This window comes from Vanrija pseudolonga, chromosome 6, assembly GCF_020906515.1.
Source record: "Vanrija pseudolonga chromosome 6, complete sequence".
Lineage (NCBI taxonomy): Eukaryota > Fungi > Basidiomycota > Tremellomycetes > Trichosporonales > Trichosporonaceae > Vanrija > Vanrija pseudolonga.
Window position 1 is genome coordinate 890,150 of NC_085854.1, and position 12,426 is coordinate 902,575.

Genomic DNA, 12,426 nt, shown 5'->3' on the forward strand with positions numbered 1-12,426 from the left:
CACCCTGTTGTCAGTTTCAAGCCGGTGGGTGTCAGCTGGGGCGTTACTGTAGGTGGGATGTGCATGGCATGGCGTCTCCGCCCCGCGCGCCACATCGATCCTTCTGTGCCACCGGCGTCTCGCCTCCCGAACAAGGCCACCGTCCGTGCATCTGAAGCAGCTCTCTCTCTCTCTCTCATTGTCCTTACGCACGCTCTAGGAAGCAGTGCAAAGCCGCCCGAGGCGCCGGCACTTCTCCAGCCCTTAGGAACACCCCGTGGCACGGTTGACAAAGTCCCCAACCTTGTACCAGAGCCCCTCAGCGACGCGAATGTACTTGGGCTTCTCGCACTCGGCGAGGATAGTCGCGCGCAGGAGCTCGAGACGTGACGCGAACATGGGCGCGAGAATGGGCCTCATCCTGCGCAACTCGGGGTCGGTCCAGCCGTGGCGAGCGAGGCCGATGACCTCGTTGAACCGGCTCAGCGTGCGCGTGCGGCGGCACTCGGTCTGGATAGCGTCGACCTTGGCAGCGATAACGAGGTTGATGAGGGAGCCGAGCTGGGCGTCAGCACACACGACGGGGCGGGGTGACCCACCACACGCTTCTCGAGCTGCTTTCCCTCGTGTATCCACAACGCTGTGTCCCTGAATCGCGCGCAGTCCAGGACGTTTGAATCGGGCTCCGAGCTGAGCAGCGGAAGCGCGCGTGTCGTCGTCCTCAGCTATGACGTGTCAGCGCCAACCACGGTCGCCAACTCACGTCCATGAGCACCTCGAACGGCGTGCCGGTCGGGATGAAGAATCCCCAGTAGTCCTCGCCGATGATGATGAGCTTGTCGTAAAGCTCGGCGCGGCGCTCCCTTTCCGTCTGGTTGTCGGTAAGGCGCTGGTGTGGGTCAGCCAGGCGGGCGGGCAGGCCGGGCCAAAGGAGGGACCCACCGTCTTGATATAGTCGTACAGGGCCCTAAACTCGTCGGTCGTCGTCTCGATGTCGTCCCGGTCGGGCGGCCACTCGGGGGCAGGGGGCGGCGGCAAGGCCGAGAACGTCGAGGGGATGGACGAGAGGCGCAGAAATGGAGTAGCGACGCGGCTCGGGAGGGCGCCGTACCGGCCCGACGCGCTCGCTCTGCGCGGCGCAGGCGCAGGCCGCTGCTGGTCGGGCTGGTCGGGTGCAGTGCCAGTCGGGGACAGCAGCGGCTGGCGCACCCCGGACGAGGTCGAGCTCGTCATTGCGCTGGTGGGTGAGAGACAATGGATAAAGGTGGGCTTGGTGGGTGGTTCTGGTTGACCGTGCTGTAGGGGGGCGGGGGCCAGCACACAAGCGGAGACGGCGAAGTGCACACACCCGTGTCTGGCCAACGAGCAGGCCCCCGCACCCTCCACCCACTCTCTCTGCCCGCACTAGCTGCCTCCGTACCACTGTCCTGCACCAAAGCAACAAATTGTCGTCTGTCATCACCACTTTGTGAAGCAGGACTGCTCAGAATGACAGCCATGAGACTACAGGAGTCGGCACGCGCTCGACACCAGCCGGAGCCAAACCATACCACCCATCGACACGTCCCTCGCCGGCCCCGTCTAGGCAGCAGCAATGCCATCTCCAACGACCCAACGACACCACCAAAGCACTCCCAGAACTTTTCTTGTCACTTTGAGCGAAGAAGGTCTCATGAGCGGGGGCGCTCGGCGCTCGGCGCGGCACCCGCTGATCAACCCCCGCCACCGCCTCCGGCGTCGGCTTCGGCTTCGGCGCCACGTGGCTGCTTCCCATCCAGATCTCTCGGGCTCGTCGGAGCTACATCGGCGTCTTGTATCACGTGTGTTGAGTAGGAAGACAGAGGCGGTCATGCATGCAGGGTGGAGCATTGGAGAGGACGGGCAGCTGCACGTGGCAGCCTTCAAAGGCACTACGTAATTGGACAGGGGGCGGTCCAAGCGCCACCACCCTCCTTTGGCTTCTCCCCAAGGCGATTACAAAGTGCAGCCGCGTCACTAGTTGGGCAACAAGGTGCATTTTTTCTCTCAACTTAAGTTTACGAATACCAAATCATAATAGCCGGCTCGGAGACGGAGACCGCGAGCTAGCAGAAGGTGACGGCTAGGTTACTTGGCCTGCTCGACCTAGTGCTCAGCCTGGCCGGCAGCGGGCTCAGCCTGCTGCTCGGTCATCTGCTCACCCTGGTCCTTGGCCTTGCCCTTGCCCTTCCACTTGGTCGCCGCCTTGGCCTGGCCGGCCTCGGTAACGACCTCGGCGTCGGCGTTGACCTTGGTGGTGGCTTCGGCCTTCTCCTTGGTCGCCGCCTCAGCGTGAGCCTTGGTGGCCTCCTCAGCGTTGTCCTTGATAATGGCCTCGGCCTCGCCATTGCCCTTGGCCTCCTGGTTGTCACCCTGGCCGGCGGTGGCGGTGGAAGCCGACGACTCCGCAGAAGGGGCGGGGGAGTCGGGGGGGAGGACGATGTGGTCGAGAGCCCAGTGGCGCATAGCAGGGCTGAAGCACTCCTGGATGATGGCACGGCGCACGGCAATGAGGGGCTCCTTGAAGTAGTCGGCAAGGATGTGCTTGATGGTCTTGATGTCGGGGTGGGGCTGGCCGGCGACCATAGCCTCGAGGGCGGGGAGGTAGTCGTCGAGGGCGCCGTCGGCGTGCGCCGCAGCGATGCCGCGACCCTTGTAAACCTTGGTGAGGATGACGAGGTACTTGACCTATGCGTGTTAGTTTGTTACCTAGTGTACCTCAGCTCTGGTTTGACTCACAAGGAGGAGCTCCCACTTGTCGATGTTGACGCCGGTGGTCTCGGGGTTCTTGTGGTTCGCAAACGCCGCGAGGACAGGCACGTAGACCGCCCCGTCGGCGACGGCGGGGCGGTTGTGAGTGTGGACCTGTGCCGTGTGTCAGTGTCCGTCTTGGGACAGCGACAATGAAGACTCACGTTCATGATCTTGGTAGTAGCCTCGTCAACCGGAATGAACTCGGGCCAGTGATCCTCGGCAGAGGAGAAGAGGCGGGTGACGATGTCGTTGTAGCGGTCGCTGGGGTCCTCCGAGGGGTTCTACCGTCAGTGGACTGCGGCGGCGATGGTTACTTACGGTGGTGACGTTGTCCTCGATGAACACGACGGCAAAGGCAGCACTCTTGGTGTACATCTTGAAGTCCGCAGCGTACGCAGCGTCAGGGTTGTCGATGCTGAAGGTGGCAATGTAGGCAGGGGCGCCGGCGTCGAGGAGCTCCTGGAGGGTGGGGCGGGTCTTGATGACCCTGGTGGTGCCAGTGGCCTCGGTGGCGACAGTCGCGTCGCCGACGGCAGTAGCCTCACCGTCGGTGACAACCGCCTCGGTGGTCGCAGCCGAGTCGGTAGCGACAGCCTCGGTGTCAACGACAGCAGCGGTGTGCTCGCTGTTGACAGCCGAGTCAGCGGCGACAGCCTTGTTGTCAACCTCAACACCGTGCTCGGTGTTGGGAGCCTGCTCGGCAGTGAGAGCCGAGTCGGTCTTGACAGCGAGGTCGGTGGCGAAAGAAGTCTCCTTGTGCCCGGTCATTGTAGTCTTTGGATGGGTGGATAAGAAGAAAGAGTGTGAAAGAAGAGGGGGGACGACAGATATACGCCAGCGTGCCGGGGCGAGCGGGGGGGGGGGGGCAGCAGGTTGAACAAGCTGGGGGAACCGCGCTCGGCACACACACAACACCAACCCCACCGACTCGACTCTTCACGTGCATTCCTGGGCAGGCAGTGCGAGGAGATCTCTGCCACGCACAGCTGTCCGCTTTCCAGGGCTTGGCGGCGAGAGTGACGCGGACGAGGGCGGACGCCAACGAGGCAGGCACACAACAGGCTGCTCGTCTGGCGCGTGGCTGCGCCCACGGTGCACTTTGGGGCAGGCTGCACCCCTCGCATCAGAAGAGTGACTACAGCAGCGCCTTTTGTGTGGGTGCAGCAGACAGGTGCATGGACTACAGTGTGACGAGGGCGAGGCGAGGGGAGGCGGCCCGATGACCAGGCCGCACCGGTGCGCTGATCAGTGACGCTTGTTCGTCTTGGCGGCGGCCGCGGCCTCCTCGTTCTCGGCGAGAAGCGCAGCGAGACGGAAGCCCATGGCGGTTGTAGGGCCCTGGGGTTGGGTGTGAGCTTCTGGCTGTTGCGGCAAGCTTGCCTGGCCACTCACGTTGGGGTCCTCGGGCCCACTGCTGAACACGCCGGTGACGGCGCTGCGGGGCGGCGAGGCCTTGTTGACTGGTGCGACGGGGGGGGAGACCTCGGGGGGCGAGGCCCAGACCGAGTAGCTGAGGCCCATGGTGGGTGGTGCGTGAATGCAGAGTGGACAATGGGTCGTGGTGGATCGTCAATCGAACACACACACAACTGCCGCCACGGGTTCCGCCTGCCCCCCTGCCACCCATCCACGCATCGCACGGGCCTGCCAGCCCATGTAAAGTGGCCTACCCATTTTTACGGTCCTTTTGAGTGCATTGAGATGGTGCTGCTGCACCGGTGGTACGGGCAACGCGATGCGAGAGCCTGCTCGGCGTGCCGCCACTCTGGCGGCCGTCACACTCCGAGTGTACCCGATTCGCGACCAGCAGTACCGCCGTGCAGATGTTCAGCTGAGAACAGCTAGCCAAGCCCCTTTACTGTATTTTTGGTGCTTGGGAGGTCGCTCTCTCATGCGAGGACCGCCCCAAAGCCAACAACAGGGCGGGCGACGACAGCGCGACGCGGCTGCCCCGAGCTGCTGTCAAATGAATCACTCGGCGCCGTCAAAGGCACCTTGCATATAACTAGAGACAGAAAAACTACGAAAAGACCTGGTGACTGTTGGGGGACGCTCTAGCACCGAGGTTGATGGGCTCGACGGCGTTACGGGCGCGGCCGTGGCCATGCCATTGGGGCTTGGGGAGGCCGGCGGCCGCGCACGCTCAGGCGCCGGTACAGCGCGCCACGCGCCGAGCAGGGCGGGCCGCAAGCTCGGCGATGAGATGGAGGGTAGCCTGGCGCTCGCGCTCCGCCTCCTCGGCGATGCCCAAGGCGTAGGCGGCACGGGCGCGGTCGACCTGCGCAACGTGCTCCTCGACACGCTGGCGGAAGCCGCCGGAGCTGGCGCGGCGCCTCTGCTCGGCATCCCACTCGGTTAGGATCATGAGGGCGCCACGTGTCGCCATGTCGGCGGCCGGGATGGCGTGGCCCGCTGCGGCGCGGACCGCGTCCTCCCCACACGCGGCGAGGACGGCGGTGCGGACGGTGGCGAAGTAGGCGTCGAAGACGGGGCGGAGGACGTCGCGCACCTCCTCGATGGCGGGGTCCTTGTGGCCCTCGGCGGCGGCGACGAGCAGGCGCGGGTACGCCGTGCCGAGCTCCTGGCGAGCGTTGTGGACCGCTGAGACCTTGGCCATGGTGAGGAGGCAGGTGAGGCCCAAGAGCTGGTGCGTGAGCGCGCGTCGGCTGGACAAGAATGGGGACGCCCACGGCTGGGCTTTGCGCCTGATGCGTTTGAAGACTCACCACTTCGAGCTCGTGCGAAACGCCGAGCTCAATGTCACCACCCTCGGAGTACTCCTCAAAGAGGGTGACACGGTCGGAGAGGATGACAGGGGCGTCGCCGGAATGGGTGAACACCTGGCGTCAGCTTGCTGGCCCCGTCGCCCGACTCACCCCCGCAGCAATAGTGACCGGGCTGTTCTTGTCAAACTTGATGACACGGCGCCAGCCGTGCTCGGCGGGCCCGACGAGCGCGTCGTACAGCTCCTCGACGGTCATGGGGCGGTTCTTTGGTCAGTGGAGCTCGCGCGTGGGGGCTTACGAGCGACAGGTGGCGCTGGTGCCAGAGCAGCTTGGTAGCAAAGGCTTGGACTATGCACGCTTCCGGCGGCCAGAGAGACCAGGCCTTGTTCGTGGTCGTGGTCGTGGTCATGATCTGGTCGGACATGTTGCGTTGGGTGAGAGAGAAGAAGGATGAGTCACGACAAATATCAGTGTCAAGCGTCTGGCGCCGAGGCGCGAGCGCGCTGCACACAAGGTCAATCCACTCCCCGCCGACATTACCCTGCACAATGTGCATCCTTTCACTCCTGTTACAATGTTCTTGTCTAGTCGCACAACATGTCTATGGTACCGTCTATGCCCTAGATGTTGGGGCTGAGGTAGTCGTACTGCGCGTCAGCTCCACCCTCTCACGGCTGCACCCACCTTGATCCACTCGTCCAGCGCGCGCCCCTCGCCTGCAACGGACCGCGCCTCGGCCCACACCCAGAGCTTGAACATGGCCCAGATACTGCCCGTGCCGACACTGGTCACGGCCTCGCGTGTGCTCATCTGCCGGCCGACCTGGCGGAGGATTGGCAGCGCGCTCTTGAACAGGTCCATGTCGGGGTCGAGCTGCCGCCCAATGCCCTCGAGGAGCAGGATCGAGATGACTGTGTTCACAAAGTCGCCCTCGAGCTTGACGTGGTGTGTCCGCACAGCGGAGAGCACGTCGGTCAAGATGTCCGAGATCTTGATCTTGGCCAGGGAGAAGGTCTTGGACTTGATGCTGAGGATCAGGTGCTGCATCTTGAGAGCGAAGGTCTCGACGTCGATAGCGAGCTCTGGGTGCCGGCACCGCTCCACCATCAGCATGCCCGTCTTGTAGCCGTCAAACTCGGCGACCGCCTGGAAAAGATCGAGGAAGTTACGCCGGTTAGTTGCGTCGAGGCTGGTGACGAGGCCAGCGTCGATGAAGACAAGCTGCGGCGTGTATCCCTCCTTATCGAGCTCCTCCAGCCGGTCGAGCCACTTCTCCTTGTCGTCTGCAATGTCACGCAGCTCGTGGACGAGTAAGGTCTCGGAAATCGACTCGGTGGGGATCGGCGGGACGACTTCTGGTGCCCGCTGAAACCTCTTAAGTAGTGGCTGAAGCAGGTCCGTGGTGTCCGGCAGCACAAAGCGAACCATGATGTTGCCCCTGCAATGTCAGCACAGCCAGAGGTGCGCACTTACGGATGCAGATCTCCGTGAGTCCAGTTGTCTAGCAGAAGCATCTTGAGGAAGGCGTCGAGGCCAATGTTGGCGATCTTCTCGTCGAAAGGCCCGCCGCCATTCTTCAGGAAGTACTTGAGCGGCAGGGCGTCTTCGTACTCTTCGATCAGCACATCCCGGCGAGCCTGCTTCGCTCGTTCGGTGCCATTGCGGCCAAGGTGGATGGGCTGAGGGAATGTGACCGAGTTACCGCGGTAACGGAAGTTGGCAATGAACTTTTCGAGATTGGATGACTCGACGCGTAGGTCAAGCTGCTGGTTCATCATGTCGCCGAAGACATGAACCTCCTCTGGGAGCGAGATCCACTCCATGCCGGGGAACGCGTTGATGATGTTGGCAAAGACGGACATGATGGCGATGTCACGGCGAATCAGCCTCCGCACGCGCGGGTGCAGGACCTTGATAGCGACCTCGGTCACGATCCGTCTGTCGCCGCTCTGTAGCTCCATCTCCTCGACGAGCTGCTCGGCCTCGGATCGTGTGTTGGTCAGAATCTCGGGACGGAGCTTGGCGCGGTAGACTTGCGCAATCGCGCCACATCCTATGGGCGTGCGCTCAAACTCTTCGAAGATGTCGTCAAAGCTGAGACCAAACGCCGTCTCGATTACCTTCTTGGTGTGCTTGAATGGGTGCGGGTTGTTACTCGAGTGCAGCTTGGACATCTTTTCACAGAGTGCCGCGGGGAACAAGTCGGTGCGAGACGCAGCCCACTGGCCCAGCTTGATGAACGACGGTCCGGCACGCTCCATCTGCGCGACGAGGAAACCGTACCACCACACCGCGCCCCAGTTGTCCTCGGGTGGCGCAGAGTTCGGCCCTTGCCTCCGCGGCTTTGTCGACCCGACAAGCAGCATCGGTGATGTCAAGATCACAGGACCAAAGAGAAGGGCGAGGTGGAGGAAGCGGACGACCGTGAGGATGGGCTCGATGATGTGCGTCCTGATAAAGTGGATCGGCGAGAAGTGTGCCTCCGACACGGACGACGCGACGAATCGGTCTTGCACTTCCTCCTCCTCCTCGTGGACGGGGATGAGTTCAACGACAGGCTCGGGCTCCGGAGCGTCGTTACGTGTAGGCTCCTGTGTCTTGTAGTAAACGACGGCACCGATGCCGACGCCAGCGAAGACGAGTAAGCCCATACCGCCACCAGCATTGGGGTTGTGGTGCGGCATGGTGGCGTCTGGGCCGTTACCCCAGCCTCCTGATGACGAGCCAGCTGATGCACCGAGACGCTGCACAAAGTTGTTACCGCCATTGTTCACGTTATTGAACGCATCGAGGAGCTTCGAGTTGCGCCGGCGGGGACCGCGGGCGTCTATTGCCCGAATCTCGGCCACCTTTTCGTGCAGCTCTTTCCAGACATTGTCTCGGAGAACGTCTCCTCGGACCCTGTTCAGCTCGTTCTCCAGTGACATCAGGCTCCTGCGGGACGGGCTCGGTGCCTGAGCGTTCATGCGACGAAGCTGGTTGTTGATCTGCTTGATGTTCTCTTCGTGGAACTTGCGATGTTGTGCTTCCCACACCTCGTCACGCCCAGGGATGGCGCGTAGAGGCGGAAGAAGGTCGATGCTGTTCTTGCTGAGAATGTCGCGTACCAGGTGTCGGGTATAGGTCTCGAGAAGCAACGAGCGGAACCCACGGATATCGGCATCGGCTACTTGCTGGATCTCGATCCATGGAGGCAGTGCGCCTTGTCGCTTGACGATGCGGTTCATGAACACCTCACCCGTCTCCAGGTGCGGGTTCTTCATTTCTGGGTCGTACTGCAGTGCCGCTCCTCTACCCTTGACGTTGTCAAAGAAGCCCGTTGACTGTGCGCGCTGAGGGTGTCAGTGAAAGAACAATAGCAAGGCCACCTCCACCATCCTCTCCCCTCCCTCCCTTCCCCTCCATCCTCACCTGTATTCTGTCTTCCACCAATCCCGCCCAAGCCTTCATACCACTTGCACCTCCGCGCGCGGCACCGAGAGCGCTGCTTCCCCGGATCTGGCGATTCCCCGAAAACTTCTCCACCTCGTCGTTCTCCACGCCAATGTCGGTGAGGTCGCCATCGCTGATCCCCAATCGATAATCCAGCGCACCCTCACGGGCGCGTCCCAGTCGTCCCTGGAGCTTGATTTTGTGCTGGGTACTCCTAGCCTTGGCCTTCTGCGTTCCATTCGGGTCGAGGGGCAGCTTGAGCTCCATGAGATTTTCCAGCGCGTCTGGGTCAGACCTCTGATTTTCCATCATCTCCCCATACTTGACTTTGGGGCCCTCAAACACTTGGTTGTCGCCGGTATATGTCGCGTGCCAAGGGCGGTGGAGATGGGGAGGGATAGTCGTGCGGTGGGGGCTGCCATCTGTAGATAACAATTGGCTGAGGGAAGGTGGTGGTGGTGACTGTGGCTGCCCCGTTGGGCTCGGCAACTCGGGGTTGTAGTTCTTCATCCAGTCGTGTATCCGCTTCTCCGAGGCGTCATGCTTGATCCCTTCACCCGTTCGCAGGGGCTTGTACGCGTCGACGAGCATGCGGAGGACGGCATCGTGGGTCGACTCATCGCCGGTCCAGATGGGGCCCTGGGTGTGGATGAGATGGGCGCGGCTCGAGGTCGCCTTGTTGCTCTCTTCCTCTATCGCATCGAGGAAGAGCTTGGCCGAGCCAGTGATGGGTTGCGGCTCTGCCGCAGCCGACGTCGCCTGCTGGTCTTGTGACTGCGCGCCGCTGGCTGCCGATGCCGGCGGCTGGGGGCTGGTGTGGTTGGCACGCCTGGCGAGCTGCCTCGCCACCGCTGCCAGCGTGCGATGTCGCATGGGCAGCATTGGTTTGGATGCTGCGTGCGATGGGTGTTGATGTGGAGCTTAGAGTGCCAGCTGCGTGCTCATGACATGCAAGTGGTTGCCGTGGGTGGTGGAGATGGTGCTGGTGCTCATCTCGGGCTAGTGCCATCCACCTGCGGAATCTTTCGACGGTCGGCCCGGCACGGGAAGGCAGGCAGTGAGCGGCAAGAGCTATGACGCGTTGTGCCGAGGCCGAGTGGCCGCAATGACAGGTCACGTGCTATGCCATCTAGTGACAAGATTGTTGCCGTGACGCGTCCCTCACGTGGCATTAAATTCCACGTCATGTTTACTCGCGGGATCAGAAAAATGTTTGTCAGAAGTCGCATTGTTTCTGCTGCTTGCCCATCGCGTCCAGCCTGGCCAGCCTGTGGCAACCTCCTGCCCCCCCTCCCCGCGCCTCCTCCCCCCGCCGCATCCATCAACAATTTTGCTTTCACACTCTTCTTGTTCTTGGGAACGCATCGAAAGCCTGCTTGTCGATACCTTCCCACTCCACTTCATACGCGCGTATCAATCCCATAAAACAGCCAAAAAGGACCGCACAAATGTCCCCCATTGCTAACGGTACCGCTACCCCCGCCGGCGCGCCTCCCCGCGCCGCCGAGGCTCTCCCCGCCTCGGAGGCCATCGCCTACCTCGAGCAGTACGGCCGTGGCGACGGCCTGTCGCTTGCCGAGCTCATGGACTCGCGCAAGAACGGCGGCCTCACTTACAACGACTTCCTCATGCTCCCCGGCAAGATCGACTTCCCCGTGGGTATCTGTTGCTTCTGGCTGGCTGGCCGATCCGATCGCGCCGGACTTGGATTGTCTTATCTCGCACCTAGAGCGCCTGACTAACCCCTTGCGTAGGCTTCCGAGGTCTCGCTCCAGACCCGCGTGACCCGCAACATTCTCCTCAACGCCCCCTTCCTCTCGTCCCCCATGGACACGGTCACCGAGGACCGGTGCGTGTGGCAGCTGCTACTGGTGCGAGATGCAACTTACTAATCCGGCGTGTAGCATGGCCATCGCCATCGCCCTCCACGGTGGTCTCGGCATTATCCACCACAACTGCTCCCCCGAGGAGCAGGCCGCCATGGTCCGCAAGGTCAAGAAGTTTGAGAACGGCTTCATCCCCGAGCCCCTCTGCCTCGGCCCCGACGGCGTCGTTGGCGACGTCCTCCGCGTCAAGGAGAAGTTTGGCTTCTGTGGCGTTCCCATCACTGGTTAGTCACCAGCATATTTTTTTTTATTGGCGGCCCGTGCTGATAAACGTGTGTAGCCAACGGCAAGATCGGCGGCAAGCTCCTCGGTATCGTCACCGGCCGTGACGTCCAGTTCCGTGCCGAGTCGACCCCCCTCACCGAGGTCATGACCAAGGACATTGTCACTGGCGACGCTGGTCTCTCGCTCGAGCAGGCCAACACCATCCTCCGCGACTCGAAGAAGGGCAAGCTCCCTATCATTGACAAGGAGGGTAACCTCGTCTCGCTCGTCGCCCGCTCCGACTTGCTCAAGAACCAGAACTACCCCCTCGCCTCCAAGGTCCCCTCGTCCAAGCAGCTCTACTGCGGTGCCGCTATCGGCACCCGCCCCGGTGACCGTGACCGCCTCAAGCTCCTCGTTGAGGCCGGCCTCGACGTTGTCGTCCTCGACTCGTCGCAGGGCAACTCCATCTTCCAGATCGAGTTTGTTAAGTGGATCAAGCAGACCTTCCCCAAGCTTGACGTTATCGGCGGCAACGTCGTCACCCGTGAGCAGGCTGCCCAGCTCATCGCTGCCGGCGTCGACGGTCTCCGTATCGGCATGGGCTCGGGCTCGATCTGTATCACCCAGGAGGTCATGGCCGTTGGCCGTCCCCAGGGCACGGCTGTCAACGCCGTCTCCGAGTTCGCCTCGCGTTTCGGTGTCCCCACCATTGCCGACGGTGGTATCTCCAACATCGGCCACATTGCCAAGGCCCTCTCGCTCGGTGCCAACGCCGTCATGATGGGCGGTATGCTCGCCGGCACCACCGAGTCGCCCGGAGAGTACTTCTACCACGAGGGCAAGCGCGTCAAGCTCTACCGTGGTATGGGCTCGATCGAGGCCATGGAGCACACTGCTGGTGGCGCCAAGGCCGGCACTGCCGCCAACAACGCCGCTACTGCCCGTTACTTCTCCGAGACCGACACTGTCAAGGTCGCCCAGGGTGTCTCGGGTGACGTCCAGGACAAGGGCTCGGTCAACAAGTTTGTCCCCTACCTCTACACTGGTCTCCAGCACTCGCTCCAGGACTCGGGTATCCGCTCGGTCGTCGCCCTCCAGGAGGGTGCCCGCGACGGCACCGTCCGCTTCGAGCTCCGCACTGCCTCGGCCCAGATCGAGGGTGGTGTCCACGGCCTCAACTCTTACACCAAGCGCCTCTTCGCCTAAGCGATGGGGACTCTCGGTGTACTCATGCCTCTAAACTTGAAATGAATGAGGCCACATTTTTTTATCATTTTTGTATTAGTGCTTGGTACTAGACATATACTCATGCAATGCATTGCCTCAGGGAGAGAAGTCATGCCGGTTGGATTTGCGCGAGGCGGTTGAGGTGGGCGAGTGGATCAGGATTGTCTCTGCACTAGGACGCAACCGACTGAGCGAAG

At 62.2% G+C, this 12,426-nt stretch overlaps 6 protein-coding genes across 6 annotated transcripts; 1 reads left to right on the forward strand and 5 right to left on the reverse strand.

Moving 5' to 3' along the window:
* Positions 1-243: 243 nt before the first annotated feature.
* Positions 244-1,212, reverse strand: LOC62_06G008138 (uncharacterized protein; the record flags this gene model as incomplete). The annotated part of the gene is made up of 4 exons (XM_062774661.1): positions 244-540; positions 579-704; positions 743-868; positions 922-1,212. 4 exons carry the CDS (start codon positions 1,210-1,212, stop codon positions 244-246), a joined length of 840 nt encoding a protein of 279 aa, XP_062630645.1.
* Positions 1,213-2,103: 891 nt separating this feature from the next.
* Positions 2,104-3,519, reverse strand: LOC62_06G008139 (uncharacterized protein; the record flags this gene model as incomplete). The annotated part of the gene is made up of 4 exons (XM_062774662.1): positions 2,104-2,685; positions 2,737-2,862; positions 2,913-3,032; positions 3,070-3,519. 4 exons carry the CDS (start codon positions 3,517-3,519, stop codon positions 2,104-2,106), a joined length of 1,278 nt encoding a protein of 425 aa, XP_062630646.1.
* A 477-nt stretch (positions 3,520-3,996) lies between these two features.
* On the reverse strand, positions 3,997-4,294 carry LOC62_06G008140 (uncharacterized protein; the record flags this gene model as incomplete). Its single annotated transcript, XM_062774663.1, has 2 exons — positions 4,144-4,294; positions 3,997-4,089 (listed from the first exon to the last, which is right to left on the reverse strand). Exons 1-2 carry the CDS (start codon positions 4,270-4,272, stop codon positions 3,997-3,999), a joined length of 222 nt encoding a protein of 73 aa, XP_062630647.1. The 5' UTR covers positions 4,273-4,294.
* A 600-nt stretch (positions 4,295-4,894) lies between these two features.
* On the reverse strand, positions 4,895-5,901 carry LOC62_06G008141 (uncharacterized protein; the record flags this gene model as incomplete). Its single annotated transcript, XM_062774664.1, has 4 exons — positions 4,895-5,395; positions 5,478-5,591; positions 5,628-5,741; positions 5,776-5,901. The coding sequence occupies 4 exons, from the start codon at positions 5,899-5,901 to the stop codon at positions 4,895-4,897; spliced, it is 855 nt and encodes a 284-aa protein (XP_062630648.1).
* A 112-nt stretch (positions 5,902-6,013) lies between these two features.
* On the reverse strand, positions 6,014-9,864 carry YPL109C (ABC1 family protein, mitochondrial). The gene is made up of 4 exons (XM_062774665.1): positions 8,889-9,864; positions 6,951-8,809; positions 6,162-6,915; positions 6,014-6,124 (listed from the first exon to the last, which is right to left on the reverse strand). The coding sequence occupies exons 1-4, from the start codon at positions 9,789-9,791 to the stop codon at positions 6,098-6,100; spliced, it is 3,543 nt and encodes a 1,180-aa protein (XP_062630649.1). The 5' UTR covers positions 9,792-9,864; the 3' UTR covers positions 6,014-6,097.
* Positions 9,865-10,180: 316 nt separating this feature from the next.
* On the forward strand, positions 10,181-12,337 carry CNA04240 (Inosine-5'-monophosphate dehydrogenase). The gene is made up of 4 exons (XM_062774666.1): positions 10,181-10,564; positions 10,664-10,758; positions 10,814-11,019; positions 11,076-12,337. Exons 1-4 carry the CDS (start codon positions 10,358-10,360, stop codon positions 12,206-12,208), a joined length of 1,641 nt encoding a protein of 546 aa, XP_062630650.1. The 5' UTR covers positions 10,181-10,357; the 3' UTR covers positions 12,209-12,337.
* Positions 12,338-12,426: the final 89 nt, after the last annotated feature.